This window comes from Didymella exigua, assembly GCF_010094145.1.
Source record: "Didymella exigua CBS 183.55 unplaced genomic scaffold M421scaffold_58, whole genome shotgun sequence".
In the NCBI taxonomy this organism is placed as follows: domain Eukaryota; kingdom Fungi; phylum Ascomycota; class Dothideomycetes; order Pleosporales; family Didymellaceae; genus Didymella; species Didymella exigua.
In genome coordinates, this window is record NW_022984832.1 from 83,407 (window position 1) to 96,723 (window position 13,317).

Genomic DNA, 13,317 nt, shown 5'->3' on the forward strand with positions numbered 1-13,317 from the left:
CTTGTGTATTCTACAGACGTCCATTCCACAGACGTCCAATCCGCAGCTTGTGTTCATGAAGGTGCTCTAGCTTCCCAAAGTAGTGCGTGAAACCATCTGGCTACGCTTCGACGCCGCTGTCGCCCTCGCCATCACTACGCGGCCCCGCGCGCCGCGCGAGCTCCTCCCTCCGCTTACTGCCCTGCACCGCACCGCGTCTGTTGTTCTCGACGCGGCGCTCGAAGCCGGACTTGGTGCTGATGCGGCCCTTGTTCGCGTCCCTGCCGGTCAAGCCGCTGCGCCTGGACCCGACGCCGCGCTTCTTCAGCTCGGCCTTGTCGCGCTTGGTCGGCGCGGGCAGCGCGTCGAGCAGCCACGTCTTGATGCTGCCCTCGCCCGCCGGGACGCCGCGCAGGGCCTCGGAGGCGCGGATCACGTTCGCAATGAGGCGCACGTGCGGCACGTCGTCCTGGGTGTACAAGGTGACAGCCAGGCCGCCCTCGCGGCCGGCGCGGCCCGTGCGGCCAACGCGGTGCACGTAGGCGGCGGCGCTGGTCGGGGCGTCGAAGTTGACGACGCCGTTGAGCCCGCGGAAGTCGATGCCGCGCGCCAGCAGGTCCGTGGTGATGAGGACCCAGACCTCGCCCTTTCTGAAGCGGGCCATGATGGCGTCGCGCGCGCTGGAGCTCAGGTCGGCGTGCAGCACGGCGATGCGCGAGCTGCCGCCTGCTTCGGGGGGGATGTCGTAGAGGAGCTCAGCGTGCAGGGCGATGGCGCGCGGGATGGTCTGGGTGAAGACCAGGAAGGGGGGGCGCAGGACCGGCGCGGCGGAGGAGGGGGATGTGGACGTGGGGTGCAGGAGCTGGCGCAGGCCGAGGAGTTTTCCGGACTCGGTGGCGGCGTAGACGAGCTGGTGGGCGACGTTGGGGATGGCCGTGTCTTTGAGGCCGACGACGAGGCGGACAAGAGGGGGGCGGGGAGGCAGGGCAGGATGGGCGGGATGGACAGAATGGGCGGGATGGGCGGGATGGGCAGGATGGGCGGGATGGGCAGAATGGGCGGCCTCCAGCGCGGCCCAGCGCGAGTTCAGCGTGGTCACGGCGAGCGACTCGATCGAGGCGCCCATTGTCGCGGACCAGAGGCCGACGCGCAGGAGCGGGTTTGTGCACGCGGCCCAGACGGCGAGGGTCTGGTCGCGGAACAGCGGGTCGAGGAGGACGTCTGCCTCGTCGAGGACCATGTGGCGGACGGAGAAGAGGGGCGCGACGGAGCCGTCTCTGCGCTTGAGGGCGTTGAGGAGGGCGAGGGGCGTCGCGACGATGATGGCGGCTTTGACGAGCTCTGCGCGGCGCTTCTTCTGGATGTGGCCGTTGTTGTTGTTGTCGTTGTTGTTGTTGTTGTTGTTGTTGTTGTGGCCGTTGTTGTTGTTGTTGTCGTTGTTGTTGTCGTCGTCGTCGTCGTCGTTGTCGTCGTCGTCGTTGTCGTCGTCGTCGTTGTCGTTGCCGTCGTCGTGGTCATCGTCGGCTGAGGGCTTCTCGCCGACCAAGTCATCCCCGCGCTCAACAACCTCCATGCCCTTCCTCATGAGCGCAGCCTTGATGCCCGTGCCCTTGGCCAGCTTCCGCGCCTCGTTCACAATCTGCGCCGCCAGCTCTCGCGTCGGCGCAACGACAACCGCCCGCGGCCCGCTCGCCGCGTCCGCCGCGCCCTCGCCGAGCAGCGCATTGATGACCGGGACCAAGAAGGCGACCGTCTTGCCGCTCCCCGTCGGCGCAATGGTCAGCAGATCGACATGGCCGCCGTACTCTGCGCCCGAGCTCGCGGCCTCGGCGCCGTCCGTCTTCGCAGCAGGCTGCTTCTTGCCGGCGAGCAGGAGCGGCAGCGCGCCGAGCTGGACCTCGGTCGGCAGCCTGTAGCCCTGCTCGTGCAGGTTCTGCGCGAGGCGCCTCGAGACGGCGTAGCGCGTGCGCAGCTGGGCAAAGTCAGTGAGCGGGTGCGGGTAGAGCTGCTTCTTCGCGTCCTTGGTGGGCTTGGGCTCGGTGTCGTCGTTTTGCTTGCTGCGCTTTGTGTTCTTTGTGTTCTTTGTGCTCTTTGTGCTCTTTGCGCTCTTTGCGCTCTTCTTCTGCTGGGCGTCGGCAAAGTCGTCCAGCACGGCAATCTTCAGCTTGTGCGAGCGCAGGACGCGCTTGCTCTCTGCAGCGTCGTATGTCTCCTCTGCGGCGTCGTGTGCATTCTCTGCACCCTCATCTGCATTCTCTGCACCCTCATCTGCACCCTCTGCACCCTCTGCACCCTCATCTGCGTCCACCTCGGGCGCAGCTCTCCTCGAGCGCTTCTCGCCCGCGCCCTTTGCACGCTTATCCGCGGCGAAAAAGTCCAGGCCCGCCGACAAGCTCTCGCTCTCCCCCGCCTGCTCCGCCCTGTGCTGGCCTCTCTTCCTCTTCTTGCTCGCCGCGCCGCTGTGTCCGGGTCCGCCCTCGTGGCCGAAGAGCTGCGGATTCGCCGCGGCGCCGCTCGAGGGCAGATTCTGCGTCGCGCGCGCCTTTGCGCCCGCTTTGGCGCCGGAGCGCGAGAGCAGCTTGAAGACGTCCATGCGGTGTGACCCGTGTGTGACTGGTCAGTGTGAAGCGTGTGGAGCGTGAAGCGTCTGAAGCGTGAATCGTCTGGTGGCTGCAAAGATGCCCGTCCAAAAAGTTGGAACTTCAGGACCAAAATAAAGCGGGCCCACGAATCGGCCAACCAATCCACAGTCCGATCTGCGCGCCAATCAACGGGCTTGCCAACGAACCAATCGAATCCAGCGCTGCAGCACTGCAGCACTGCAGCACTGCTTAATCCGGCAAGCCAGTGGACAAGCAAGTGAACAAGCCAGTGAACAAGCAAGTGAACAAGCAAGTGGACAAGCAAATGAACAAGCAAATGAACAAGCAAATGAACAAGCAAGTGGACAAGCAAGTGGACAAGCAAATACGCAAACAACCAAGCAGCAAGTAAACAGACGAGTAAGTGACCAAGCAAAGTGCCGGCTCGCACTGCGAGTGTGTACCTGGCTGGTTGACACAGTATGCACGGGGCACGAGTGACGGGCCCGAGAGACGCGAGGGAGGAAAACCACAGCACCGCACTGCGTGAGCCAGGGCCCGGCCGTGCAGATCACGTGCACGTCACAATAGAGACGGACATAAAGCAGAGCAAAGAAAATCTAGAATCAGATGTGTGTGTGTGCACAGTACAGAGTACAGGCCCATTCGAATCGTACACGCCTCGCCATCCGTGCGTCTGCCCACCAGCTCAGCACAGCTTGACTGAGCTGTCCCTGCCCTCCAACATCAACGCTGCATTACGCTTTACAGTCTCCCCCTCCTACCCGCGCTCAGTGAGCCTCGCCCTCCCCACCGTGCGCCTTCTCCCTGTACCCAACAACCTTGAAGCGGCCAATCATCTCGCCGACGGAGAAGAAGCCCAGAACCTCGGCGGCAACAACACCCGCGCTCCAGTACTGCGCGCTCGACGCGCCGCGGATCTGGGCGAGGATCGTGTTGGGGTTCATCGAGCTGGCGAGCGAGGCCGGGTGGCGCAGCGCGTTGAGCGCCGGCTGCAGGTACGACTGCATGGTCGAGATGGAGCTGGTCAGGGTCAGCGGGTGCGTGTCACGGTGCAGGAGAGGGGGGCGCGTACGGAGGCGCCATGCCGCGGCTGTGCGTGATGAGCTTGCCGAGCTCGAGGCCGACGCGGCCGTAGTATGTCGCCTTGGGGATCAGTCCTGCGTGTGTTAGCTGCCGTCTGTTGAATCGTCTAGCTGCCGTCTGTTGGGTCGTCTAGCTGCCCTCTCTTGGGTCGTCTAGCTGCCGTCTGTAGAGTCATCTAGCTGCCCTCTGTAGAGTCGTCTAGCTGCCCTCTGTTGGGTCGTCTAGCTGCCCTCTAGAGTCGAGCCGCAGAGCCCTCCCACCGCGCCATTGAGCCTCGACGTGCTGGGACCATGTGCGCTCCCCCATTCTGCTCTGCACACCCAATTGACCCCGTTGGAAAATGACGTACCCTGAACAGCGCCAACCAGCCTTCCCACGCGGCCCTGGGCCTGGCTCGCCGTGCTGTTGACCGTGCTCGCAGCATTGCTGGCCGCGTTGCTGACCGAGCTGGCCGCAGACTCAGCCGAGCTCTTGACCTTGGTCAGGCCCTCGGAGGCCTTGGACTGCACCTTGGCCGCCGCGTCGCCGGCCTTCTCCTTGGCCGCGCCGGCCGCCTCGGACGTCGAAGAGGCATTGCGCACGCCCGCGCGGCGGACGGCGATCCGCGACTGGCGGACGAGCGCGCGAGATACTGCGAATGACATTGTGATGGTGCGTCGGCGTGCGTGGGCGATGGAGGTGGTGGAGTCCGGCTCCGAAGCAAGTCGTGTTGGCCTGCGAGAGCTCGAGCGTTTTTTTCGCTTGGCGCTATCGGTACAGCACCCATGCATCAGCTCACCACCACCACAGCATGCCAGACATGTATGCTCTGGTCCAACCACATTACCGCAATGCCACCACTACACCACAGAATCCCACTACCACATCAAAAAACATCACCACCACTACGTCACAGAATGCCACCACCACATGACAAAACATCACCACCACATGACAAAACATCACCACCACATGACAAAACATCACCACCACATGACAAAACATCACCACTACATGACAAAACATCACCACTACATGACAAAACATCACCACCACATGACAAAATGCCATACACATATCCTCTAATCGCATGCTAGGAATTCTCTCTCACCAGTCTGACCAATCTACACCTGCTCGCTACCAGCTGTCTCGCCACGTCTTAGCTCGCACCTCGCCCAGTCGCGGCCCCTTCACCAAAAAGTTGAGCTTCCGGATCTCCGTCCAGCGACTCAGTGCCCCCAGCTCCAGCACGCTCATCCTGCGCATCTTCCCACTCGGGTTGCCAATCACCACCGCTTTCCAGTCGCTGCCTCTGCCCATCTTCTCAAGCTGCCCAAACTCCTCCCACGCTGCCGTGTCGCGTCGAGTGCCAAACGTGTGGTTGGGTATCACCTGCACGCTTCTGAACCGCACAAGAACGAGCGTAAGCGCCATGGTCAGGAACAGTAGAATCCCAGCCGTCACCCCAGTCGATGTCTGAGCATCCAGGCGCCGCGTCATGATGCCGCCCACCTCTGTAGCTATCGCCCCGCCCGTAAACGCCAACGTTTGAGAGGCAAAGATGCCAGCCGTCACCCGAGGGAAAGACGAGTAGTTTGTTCGACGGCGCCGGTCTTGCACTGCCATCGACTGCAGCCGATGCTTCGTGTTGACGCCAGGCTGCAAGTCGCACGTATCAAACGTCTCCATGATGAGGCCGTGGCATTCGGCGATCGCGAGAATGCTAAAGAATCCCAGCGCACCGGCAAACACGATCGGAACCATGAACGGTCTTGGGCGTCCTGCCGAGGAAAGGGTGTAGCCCAGGCCCATCAGTGGGAGCACGACCGTAAAGAGCGTACGCCGAACCAGGTGCGATGACCAAGTCACTTGCTTCTGGAACGTCATGCTGTCCGTTCGAAAGGAGTTCTTCCGTTCGCGAGAGAAGATCCTAGCCTTGGTTAAAGGAAGCGCCAGGAAGGCTCCGATGGCAATCGATGTAACTCCGGCTCCCACGAAGCGCGGCTGCCACTTGTAGTTCCTCGATAGCAGCGAGCCGAGAAGCATGATGACGAGCACGACCTGCGCATAGATCCAGGCGAGGTACAGCGCCAGAACGAAGAAGCCGGGCTGGCACATCATCATGATCATGAGCTTGATCCCGGCCCAGACTTCTTCGAACCAGTACTTTGGGCCCTCTGTTGATATATGCAATTTGCATTCGCCACGTGCCACTCGGCGCGTGATGTAGTTCTCGTCGCGATCGTACACCTCTGTTACTGACTTTCGGTACGCTGCACGCCGAGTCTCGGGCGCAATAATGTTCAGTACCAGCGCTGCGCAGAGTAATATGATGACCGTGTAGAAGCCCCAGTCTGGACTCAGATTCTCGATGATGACTGCGCCGACCATGAACCCAACAGCGAGCGAAGCAATCCAGCACCAGGACCATATGCCGAGCCACAAGCCCATGCCTCCGCCATGTCGCCTCACATCATTCGACACAACGAATTCTTGGTGTGGGTTCTTGCTCTGCAGGGACGCGCCAAACAAGTCGAGCAGTACCGTGATGTAGTTGACATTGGCGAATCCGAGGACAAGTCCAGTTGCTACCCGAGCAAGAAGCAGACCCGCTCGAAACTCTTGCCGTGTCGGAGATCTCTTGGCGCTCAGGATCATCGCCTGTGGGAACTGCAACGGCATGGCAAGAGTCAACGCGGCCAATATGTACGGCTTCCGGCCATGCAGCAGTGGCAGTGGCCAAACTAGACACGTGGAGATGGCGAGTCCGATGTACAATCTGTCTGTGGTCAATTACGTCCAGAAGCTGTAGCGGCACCACTTACACCACGTTGCCGAGAATGGAGACATGGCTCTCGTCTGCGAGGTAGTATTGAATGCGTGGTACTTCTCCTGCCTTTTCTCTGTCAGATGCTGCAGTTCGTGTGGATGGTCAGACTGCTCACGTAAACTCCAATGATGATGCCGAGCAGAGCAGTGTTGATGCACGCAATGATAGCAGTCAAACGCTTCTTGCCCGTGCCCCAATTCCTTGCAATAGGCTGTCTACGGTGGTGTTGTCGGACACTGAATGTATGATGTGCCTGCTCTCGCACGCGAAGAGTCTCGCCATACTGTCGGGGTGGAAGGACCTCGTCGTCGAAAGACTCCTCCGGAGGGCTTAACTCTGATGATGTAAACTCCCTGTGGCCTGACAGAGATCTTGTCCTAGCCCCGCGATCAGATGGGCTTAGACTTCGAAGACGGTGGTGACAATGAGGTTTCTGGCTGCACACAGCCCTTTTCCTGACAACGCGCCGGTGTGGTCGGCCGCGAGAATAATCTCGTGCCATGGGCCGAACCACGATGTCGATGTGCTCTCTCGATGCAGCTTGCGTTGGATCTGGTGGGAGCAGTAAGTCACTTCGAGTGCTGAGCCTCGAGCGGCCCCGGCCGTCGCTGGTCGAAAGCGACGACGACGAAGTACTGCTGATTGGATTTCTGTGAGGTTGGTAAGCCCAATCTACGGAAGCTGAACCTGGTTGCAGGTCGATCTGCACTTGCGAGGGCACCAATCCCGCCGGTTCATCGATGATGTTTCTTTGAATCGTCAGAGGTAAAGGCGGTGTCCGTCCGGGTGTTGGCGGCAACATTCTCCTTGGGTATCCACCGTAGTCCTCCCACTCGTGAGATGAATTGGACGCCGAGAGCGGTGAGCTTGTGATCATGAGATGCCTGGCAGGCTCACCAGAAGCTTCGCGGATAGCTTGTCTCGCGTCTTCGATGATCTCGTATATTTCCTCAACCTGACCTTGGTCTGCAGTGTCATTGGTGATGTGAACGGCTTCTTGTACCATATCTTCCAGACCATCAATTGCGTTGCTGATACTCCTGTCTCCTATGCGCTCGAAAGCATTGCGGCCTGGCCGTGGTCGAGATGGTGAGATCAGCACCCGAGACACTACCACCGGCGTGGTCGTAGTCATAATCACATCGCGCCGGAGAGGTAGTTCGATCGAGTCAGACGTAGATGATCTCTCGAGGTGGTCTGGTACCGGAGCCAAGCTGTCTGCTCGTGCACGACGTTCGTATCTGATCTCTTCGTCCACGCCAGGGTCGAAAGTGTCTGCAACTGAGAGTCTCTTTCGTGGCTCGCGTGAGATCGAGTCAGTGTAAGACATTTCTTGTGGGACCATGGACCCTCTTAGGCTCTGTGCCATTCGGTGCCTCGTCACTGGTGAAGGGCTGCTCTCAAGTGGTGACGCCGTTGCTAGCATTCGATGCTCGATTGGTGTCGAAACAAGCTTCTTTCGTACAACACCTTCTGACCTAGAAGGTTGACTAGTCGATTCCGCTGTCGAATATGCTGTAGCAGTCCGCTTTGGGGTAGTAAAGACGGAGGGTTTGCGATTGGAAGGACGCGTCGTAGGTGAAGAATCGTCGTCGAGAGGTGTTCCAGACATCGACTGTGAGGTCTTCCCGTCCAGCCACGGTAGCCTCTTCAGTGCTGTTCCTGGCGTAAGTCTTGTTGGACGCGCCGTTCGGCTGCCTGGGCTTTGAGTTGCATTCATGGTGAGCCTGTTGCAGGTTGCGAACCCAGCGCAACAGGAGTAGAGCCTAGGAAGAGTATTGCAATGAGCTTGTCCTAAAATCTCAGAGATCCCGAATGATTTGGCTCATACAGAATGTGACAGCTCGGAGGCTGTGATTCAGGTAAAGCTGTAATGGAACCATGTATGAAAAAAGTGAGCGACCAGCCTCGAGATTGCAAGAGATCTGCAGAAGCTGGTCGTCGGGAACGTTGGGACAAGAGGAATAGGGTATGAGGAAGGTATGGATGCGATGTCGTGAGAGGAAGTGTAGAATGTTCGTCTTGACTGGTTGTATTGTTTATTACGCGCCGGATCTGGATGCTCTTTCCCCGCAAGAAGTGGCGTCACGCCACGTGGGGAAGCATCTGCGAAAGCTCTACCAAGTTAGATATGCGACAAACCTTCTTTGCAATCCGCGTTATCTAGCATCTGCATGCACATCTGTGTTGGGAACTAGAGTGTCTGCAGCACAGTCGCAGTCATAGCGAGAACCTTCTCTTCCTCGAGCCTCTGTGCAACAAGCTGCAGACTTACCGGCATCCCATGCAACGCCTCGGCATCGTAGCTATCGTGAGCAGCCTGGCAGAATTCGCTTTGTGCCTTGTATTCGGCAGCCGGAGTATCCACAGCCTTTTCTACAGTAACGCCGCTGGGGAACGAGACGGCCGAGTAGTCGACGACATTGTACACACCGGTATAGCCGACGTACTTGAAGTCGCCGTGCTTGACAGTTGGATACGGCGCTGTCGGGCCTAGCAGTCAAATCAGTAAGTGGTTCGGTGTCTTCGAGGAGCGACTTACACAAGATGGCATCGAGCCCGTCGTAAGACACCCACTGCTCAAGATATTGTCGCTGCAATTCGGTACGCTCCAGATGCAGCTTCCACATATCTAGCGTGCCGAGCTCGGTTGCGTCTTCGTACATTTTCATTTCTGGTCGCCACGGCTCGCCGGTGGGCTTCAGTAGTGCCTCGACGCTCTTGCCGCCGTCTGCCACGAACATACGACCCTGCAGCAGTCAGATCAAGTACATCTGGTCAGAACGTAAGCCGAACGTACCAGGAGTTGCAGAGCCTTCAAGTGGAGTTGCTTTGGATCCCAGTCGACCAGCTCATGGCCTGCGTTCTTTAGCTTTTGCACCGTCTCCTTCAGAGCGCGCGTAACAGGCGGTGTGGGTGTGCATATCCCATCGTTCCACATGACAGCAATCTTGAGCTTTGGTTTCGGCTCAACAGGCTGCCATGGTATTGGCAGCATCGTAGGATCGACCAGCCAAGGCTTCGCATCAATGACAGCTTTCGAATACATCGTGATATCCTCCAACGTCCTGGCCATCGGCCCGTTAACACTCTTGACCGCCTCTTGACCAGCAAGCCCTGACCGGCATCTTTGTGTTGTGAAGCGGCCGTGACTAGGGCGGAGCGTGAAGATCCCAGTGCATGCCGCGGGAATGCGCAGACTGCCTCCGATATCTGTACCAACACCGAGCGGACTGCCGCCAAATGCAATGAGTGCGGATTCTCCGCCTGATGAGCCGCCGGAAGTAAGGGCGCGGTTGAGTGGGTTGATAGTGCGACCGAAGGTGTTGTTGACAGACTCCGCGATCATCATGGCTGTGGGCACGTTGGTCTTGCAGTAAAGCACTGCGCCCAATCCTTGCAGTATATCGACAAGCGTGGCATTATACTCCGCAGGCTGGTCGACTAGAGAGGTGAAGCCCACTGTGCTGTCTTTGCCTTTGATGTTGAAGTTGTCCTTGAGCGAGATTGGGAGGCCGTGGAGAGGCCCAACGACCTTTCCAGTTCGCTGTAGATGATCGTCGAGAGCTGCAGCGCTTTTGATGGCCTCATCAGGGAAGAAGTCAGTCAAGCAGTTTGTGAGTTGGTGCCCTCCTGCTGCGCGTTTGCAGAATGCCTTCGTCACATCTTCCGAAGTCCATGCTTTCGACGCAATCTTCTGCAATATAGTCGATGCAGTACTCTCTGTAATCTCCAACTCTTTCACTGTTAACCAGCCTGATTGTTTGGGCCACGGTGTAACATCGAGTTGCGAATCCGGTGGTAGAAGGTCCTTGGGGATGCGATACTCGGACGGAATTGATTCCGCAAGAGCCGCTTGCTTCGCTTTGGCGATCTTTTCCCAAGACATTGTCACCTACAGCTCTTCGAACAACAGCAACCGATAGCAGCAACAGAGTCACGGTGTCTATAAAAGCTTCTTAAGAAGCTTGAACCTTAGAGGTAAGCTATTGCGACTACCAGCGTCACGCGCTCTTTGGCGCGCAAGCTCCCCACCTTTCGGTACATGTTCGCTGCGGAGAGTGACGATAACGCCACTTTCGCTACCAACTGGCTTGATGCAAATTGCCTATCCGAACCCCGCGCGCTGTGATTGGACAATTCGAGCGAGATCCCCTGGCAGTTGGTCACCCATCTAACCTCCTCTGGAGACCCTCATCCTCCGCTTGCCTCTGCATCCGCCGCGACGACCTTCGAGTACTACGGCTGACTCGAAGAAGGATCCCGGAGCTCCGATGTTGCATCGCCATTGTTGAAATACAAGATAAGATGCTGGTATCATCCACCGCGAATCAGGTTCACGCGTTACTATCTCTGCCATATCTTGTACTTCGCGTCTATCAGTAGAATACGCGCGGGTGAACATTACCGAATTCTACCTGGCCTTGGCGGCAATCGTGCCGGCCCATATAAGGGAAGCTCAACTGGCACCGTCAGAGCCGTTGTGAAGGAACAGAGCAGCTCACATTCTAGTCGCAACTCCCATCCAGACCTCATACAGCTGTGAGGCTCTTCGACAACAGCTGCGATGGCGAACGGCTTCCTTCAGTACCTGCGGGGCTCCCACAATGCGCCTGGCGAGCGCAAGCTGGTGCAGAAGCTCGACTTCTTCATTCTCACATTCTGCTGCCTCATGTACTTCTTGAATTACCTCGATCGCACCAACCTGAACAACGCATACGTCTCGGGCATGCGGGAGGAGTTGCACTTCAAAGGCAACCAGTTGAACCAGATTAACACTGTCTTTACTGTTGGCTACACTATTGCCCAGGTGCCTTGCAACATCGCTTTGTACTATATCAAACCGAGATATTTCTTCCCAGCATGCATGGTGAGTGCGAACTGGAGGCTGGAGATGCTCAAGCTGACTCGCTCAGGTAGCATGGGCGGGCTTGACAATGGTGACGGCTGCAGCCCAGAAGCCTCAAGACATCATGGCCATTCGCTTCTTCCAAGCCATGTTTGAAGCATCGACCTTCGTTGGGACCCACTACATCCTAGGCTCCTGGTACACTGAGAAGGAACTGGGCAAGCGCTCAGGTATCTTCACAGCGTCTGGGCTTGCCGGTACCATGATCGGAGGGTTCATCCAGACTGGCATCCACTCTAGCATGGACGGGCTGAACGGTCTGTCAGGGTGGCGGTGGCTCTTTGTGATCGATGGAATCATCACATTGCCTGTCGCCCTATATGGCTTTCTGCTCTTCCCCGATACCCCAAGAAACACGAAAGCCCCATACCTCAGTGCAGATGAGAAAGCTCTCGCGATCTCACGTGTTCCAGAAGTCTCTGAGCGAACGCCTATCTCGTGGAGCTTCTTAAAGCACTGCTTTTCGACCTGGTACTGGTACTTCTTCGTCATTCTCTGGATCCTCGCAGGCGAAACCGAATCGTTCAGTACAAACGCGCTTCTCGCTCTGTATATGAAGTCGCACCCAGCGAAGAAATACACTGTGACACAGCTGAACAACTATCCGACTGGGATCCCCGCGGTCGGTATCGCCTCGACACTCTTCTGGGCGACGCTCACCGACTTCATAGGTGGCAAGCGCTACCTTGGTAAGTATGAACGTATGAACCTGGATCCATCGCTGACAACTTCACAGTTGGGTATTGGATCGGTCTGACCGGTGTTATTACAAGTGCTTTGATCCTAGCGTATCCGGAGAGCACCACCATACACTTTGCGATGTACTACTGGGCCGGCAGTGTTTATGCCTGTCAAGCCACCTTCTTCGCATGGGCTAATGACGTACTGCGCTATGAAGAAGACAGCCTGCGCGCTGTGGTCATCGCATCGATGAACATGGGTAGTAACGCCGTCAACGCATGGTGGTCAATCGTATTCTACGGCGCGAACTTCGCACCTTTCTTCACACGTGGCATGTGGGCCATGATTGCAGTGTCAATTGCAAGTAAGTTCGACAGTCTGACTGCACACATCTTCCCGAGCCAAGACTGACATCCATGAGTGGCCATCTGGACAGCACTGCTCGTGTGGCAGCAGGTACGGACCGAAGAGAGAAGGGAAATGGATATCATTTCAACGACACGTGCGACCAAAGAGCAGGACCTGGGCCAGGCTGATCACCTGGCTCACACGGTCGAGAAAGTTTAGGGCAAGCAACTTCGTTGAGAGATTGCTTTCTATGCATCACCTTTCGTCGCATTCGAGAGGCAGCACCCCTGCGACCGACTCGTGTATAAAATACCATGACGAAATACACACTCTGATGTCTGGCATAGCCACACCTGTCCCTAAAGCAGCGAGGAGCACATCCAAGGCCTGCGTAAATCTGCGCTCGACCACTAAGAACCTCGAGCAACGACACATTGATACATCTACATTGCTCGTTTCCGCATCTATCGTCTAGTTGCGAAGCCCTTGATAGATACTTTCTTGATGTGTTCAGTTGTGGTGGCAATTGAAACATGGTTCATACTTCTCTCACCGAGCCTACTTTCGGGCCATTTGCTCCCCTGCAACCTCCACGTCGTCGGTGAGATTACATCCGCGAATCTTCAAGACTTAGGTGCGATCAACGTAAATGACCATTCCAGTCATTGAGTGAAGCGAACGTGCTTGCGCGTCGTGGGATCTCCGCACATCGTGTACGGATGCGTGCGGGTTGGAAGGCTGGGTGGTGGCAGGTCGAACATGTGGATTACGCGGATACGAACGACTTGCGACCTCCACCGTCGTCATTGTTGACCCATCGAAAGGGGTTTCCTTTTAGGTTTACTTAACTGGCCGTTTTACTTTTGCTGGTGACAGGCACTAGGAACTGGTCGTAACACCGT

The 13,317-nt window shown here is 57.5% G+C and overlaps 5 protein-coding genes across 5 annotated transcripts in view; 1 reads left to right on the forward strand and 4 right to left on the reverse strand.

Annotated features, from left to right (window-relative positions):
* M421DRAFT_336444 (P-loop containing nucleoside triphosphate hydrolase protein) overlaps positions 1–2,793 on the reverse strand; it is a 2,894-nt gene extending 101 nt beyond the window's left edge. The window contains exon 1 of the mRNA XM_033589425.1: positions 1–2,793. Within this exon, the coding sequence (XP_033443152.1) occupies positions 101–2,572 (2,472 nt within the window). The 5' untranslated portion in view covers positions 2,573–2,793 and the 3' untranslated portion in view covers positions 1–100.
* Positions 2,794–3,192: 399 nt separating this feature from the next.
* Positions 3,193–4,361, reverse strand: M421DRAFT_426394 (uncharacterized protein). Its single transcript, XM_033594376.1, has 3 exons — positions 4,018–4,361; positions 3,658–3,742; positions 3,193–3,605 (listed from the first exon to the last, which is right to left on the reverse strand). Exons 1-3 carry the CDS (start codon positions 4,310–4,312, stop codon positions 3,353–3,355), a joined length of 633 nt encoding a protein of 210 aa, XP_033443153.1. The 5' UTR covers positions 4,313–4,361; the 3' UTR covers positions 3,193–3,352.
* Positions 4,362–4,784: 423 nt separating this feature from the next.
* Positions 4,785–8,197, reverse strand: M421DRAFT_76869 (uncharacterized protein; the record flags this gene model as incomplete). The annotated part of the gene is made up of 3 exons (XM_033597269.1): positions 4,785–6,426; positions 6,473–6,543; positions 6,593–8,197. 3 exons carry the CDS (start codon positions 8,195–8,197, stop codon positions 4,785–4,787), a joined length of 3,318 nt encoding a protein of 1,105 aa, XP_033443154.1.
* Positions 8,198–8,671: 474 nt separating this feature from the next.
* On the reverse strand, positions 8,672–10,366 carry M421DRAFT_76821 (acetamidase; the record flags this gene model as incomplete). Its single annotated transcript, XM_033597264.1, has 3 exons — positions 8,672–8,970; positions 9,020–9,227; positions 9,278–10,366. The coding sequence occupies 3 exons, from the start codon at positions 10,364–10,366 to the stop codon at positions 8,672–8,674; spliced, it is 1,596 nt and encodes a 531-aa protein (XP_033443155.1).
* Positions 10,367–10,844: 478 nt separating this feature from the next.
* Positions 10,845–12,652, forward strand: M421DRAFT_336476 (pantothenate transporter liz1). Its single transcript, XM_033589426.1, has 4 exons — positions 10,845–11,347; positions 11,394–12,075; positions 12,123–12,431; positions 12,489–12,652. Exons 1-4 carry the CDS (start codon positions 11,045–11,047, stop codon positions 12,632–12,634), a joined length of 1,440 nt encoding a protein of 479 aa, XP_033443156.1. The 5' UTR covers positions 10,845–11,044; the 3' UTR covers positions 12,635–12,652.
* Positions 12,653–13,317: the final 665 nt, after the last annotated feature.

Excerpts from the sequence above, each read along its gene's own strand:
- M421DRAFT_426394 (XM_033594376.1), bottom strand. The coding sequence starts at position 4,312 with ATGTCATTCGCAGTATCTCGCGCGCTCGTCCGCCAGTCGCGGATCGCC. Across the intron at positions 3,743-4,017 it reads GCTGGTTGGCGCTGTTCAGG|GACTGATCCCCAAGGCGACA; the intron begins GTACGTCATTTT and ends TAACACACGCAG. Across the intron at positions 3,606-3,657 it reads AGCCGCGGCATGGCGCCTCC|CTCCATCTCGACCATGCAGT; the intron begins GTACGCGCCCCC and ends GACCCTGACCAG.
- M421DRAFT_336476 (XM_033589426.1), top strand. The coding sequence starts at position 11,045 with ATGGCGAACGGCTTCCTTCAGTACCTGCGGGGCTCCCACAATGCGCCT. Across the intron at positions 11,348-11,393 it reads ATTTCTTCCCAGCATGCATG|GTAGCATGGGCGGGCTTGAC; the intron begins GTGAGTGCGAAC and ends TGACTCGCTCAG. Across the intron at positions 12,432-12,488 it reads GATTGCAGTGTCAATTGCAA|TGGCCATCTGGACAGCACTG; the intron begins GTAAGTTCGACA and ends GACATCCATGAG.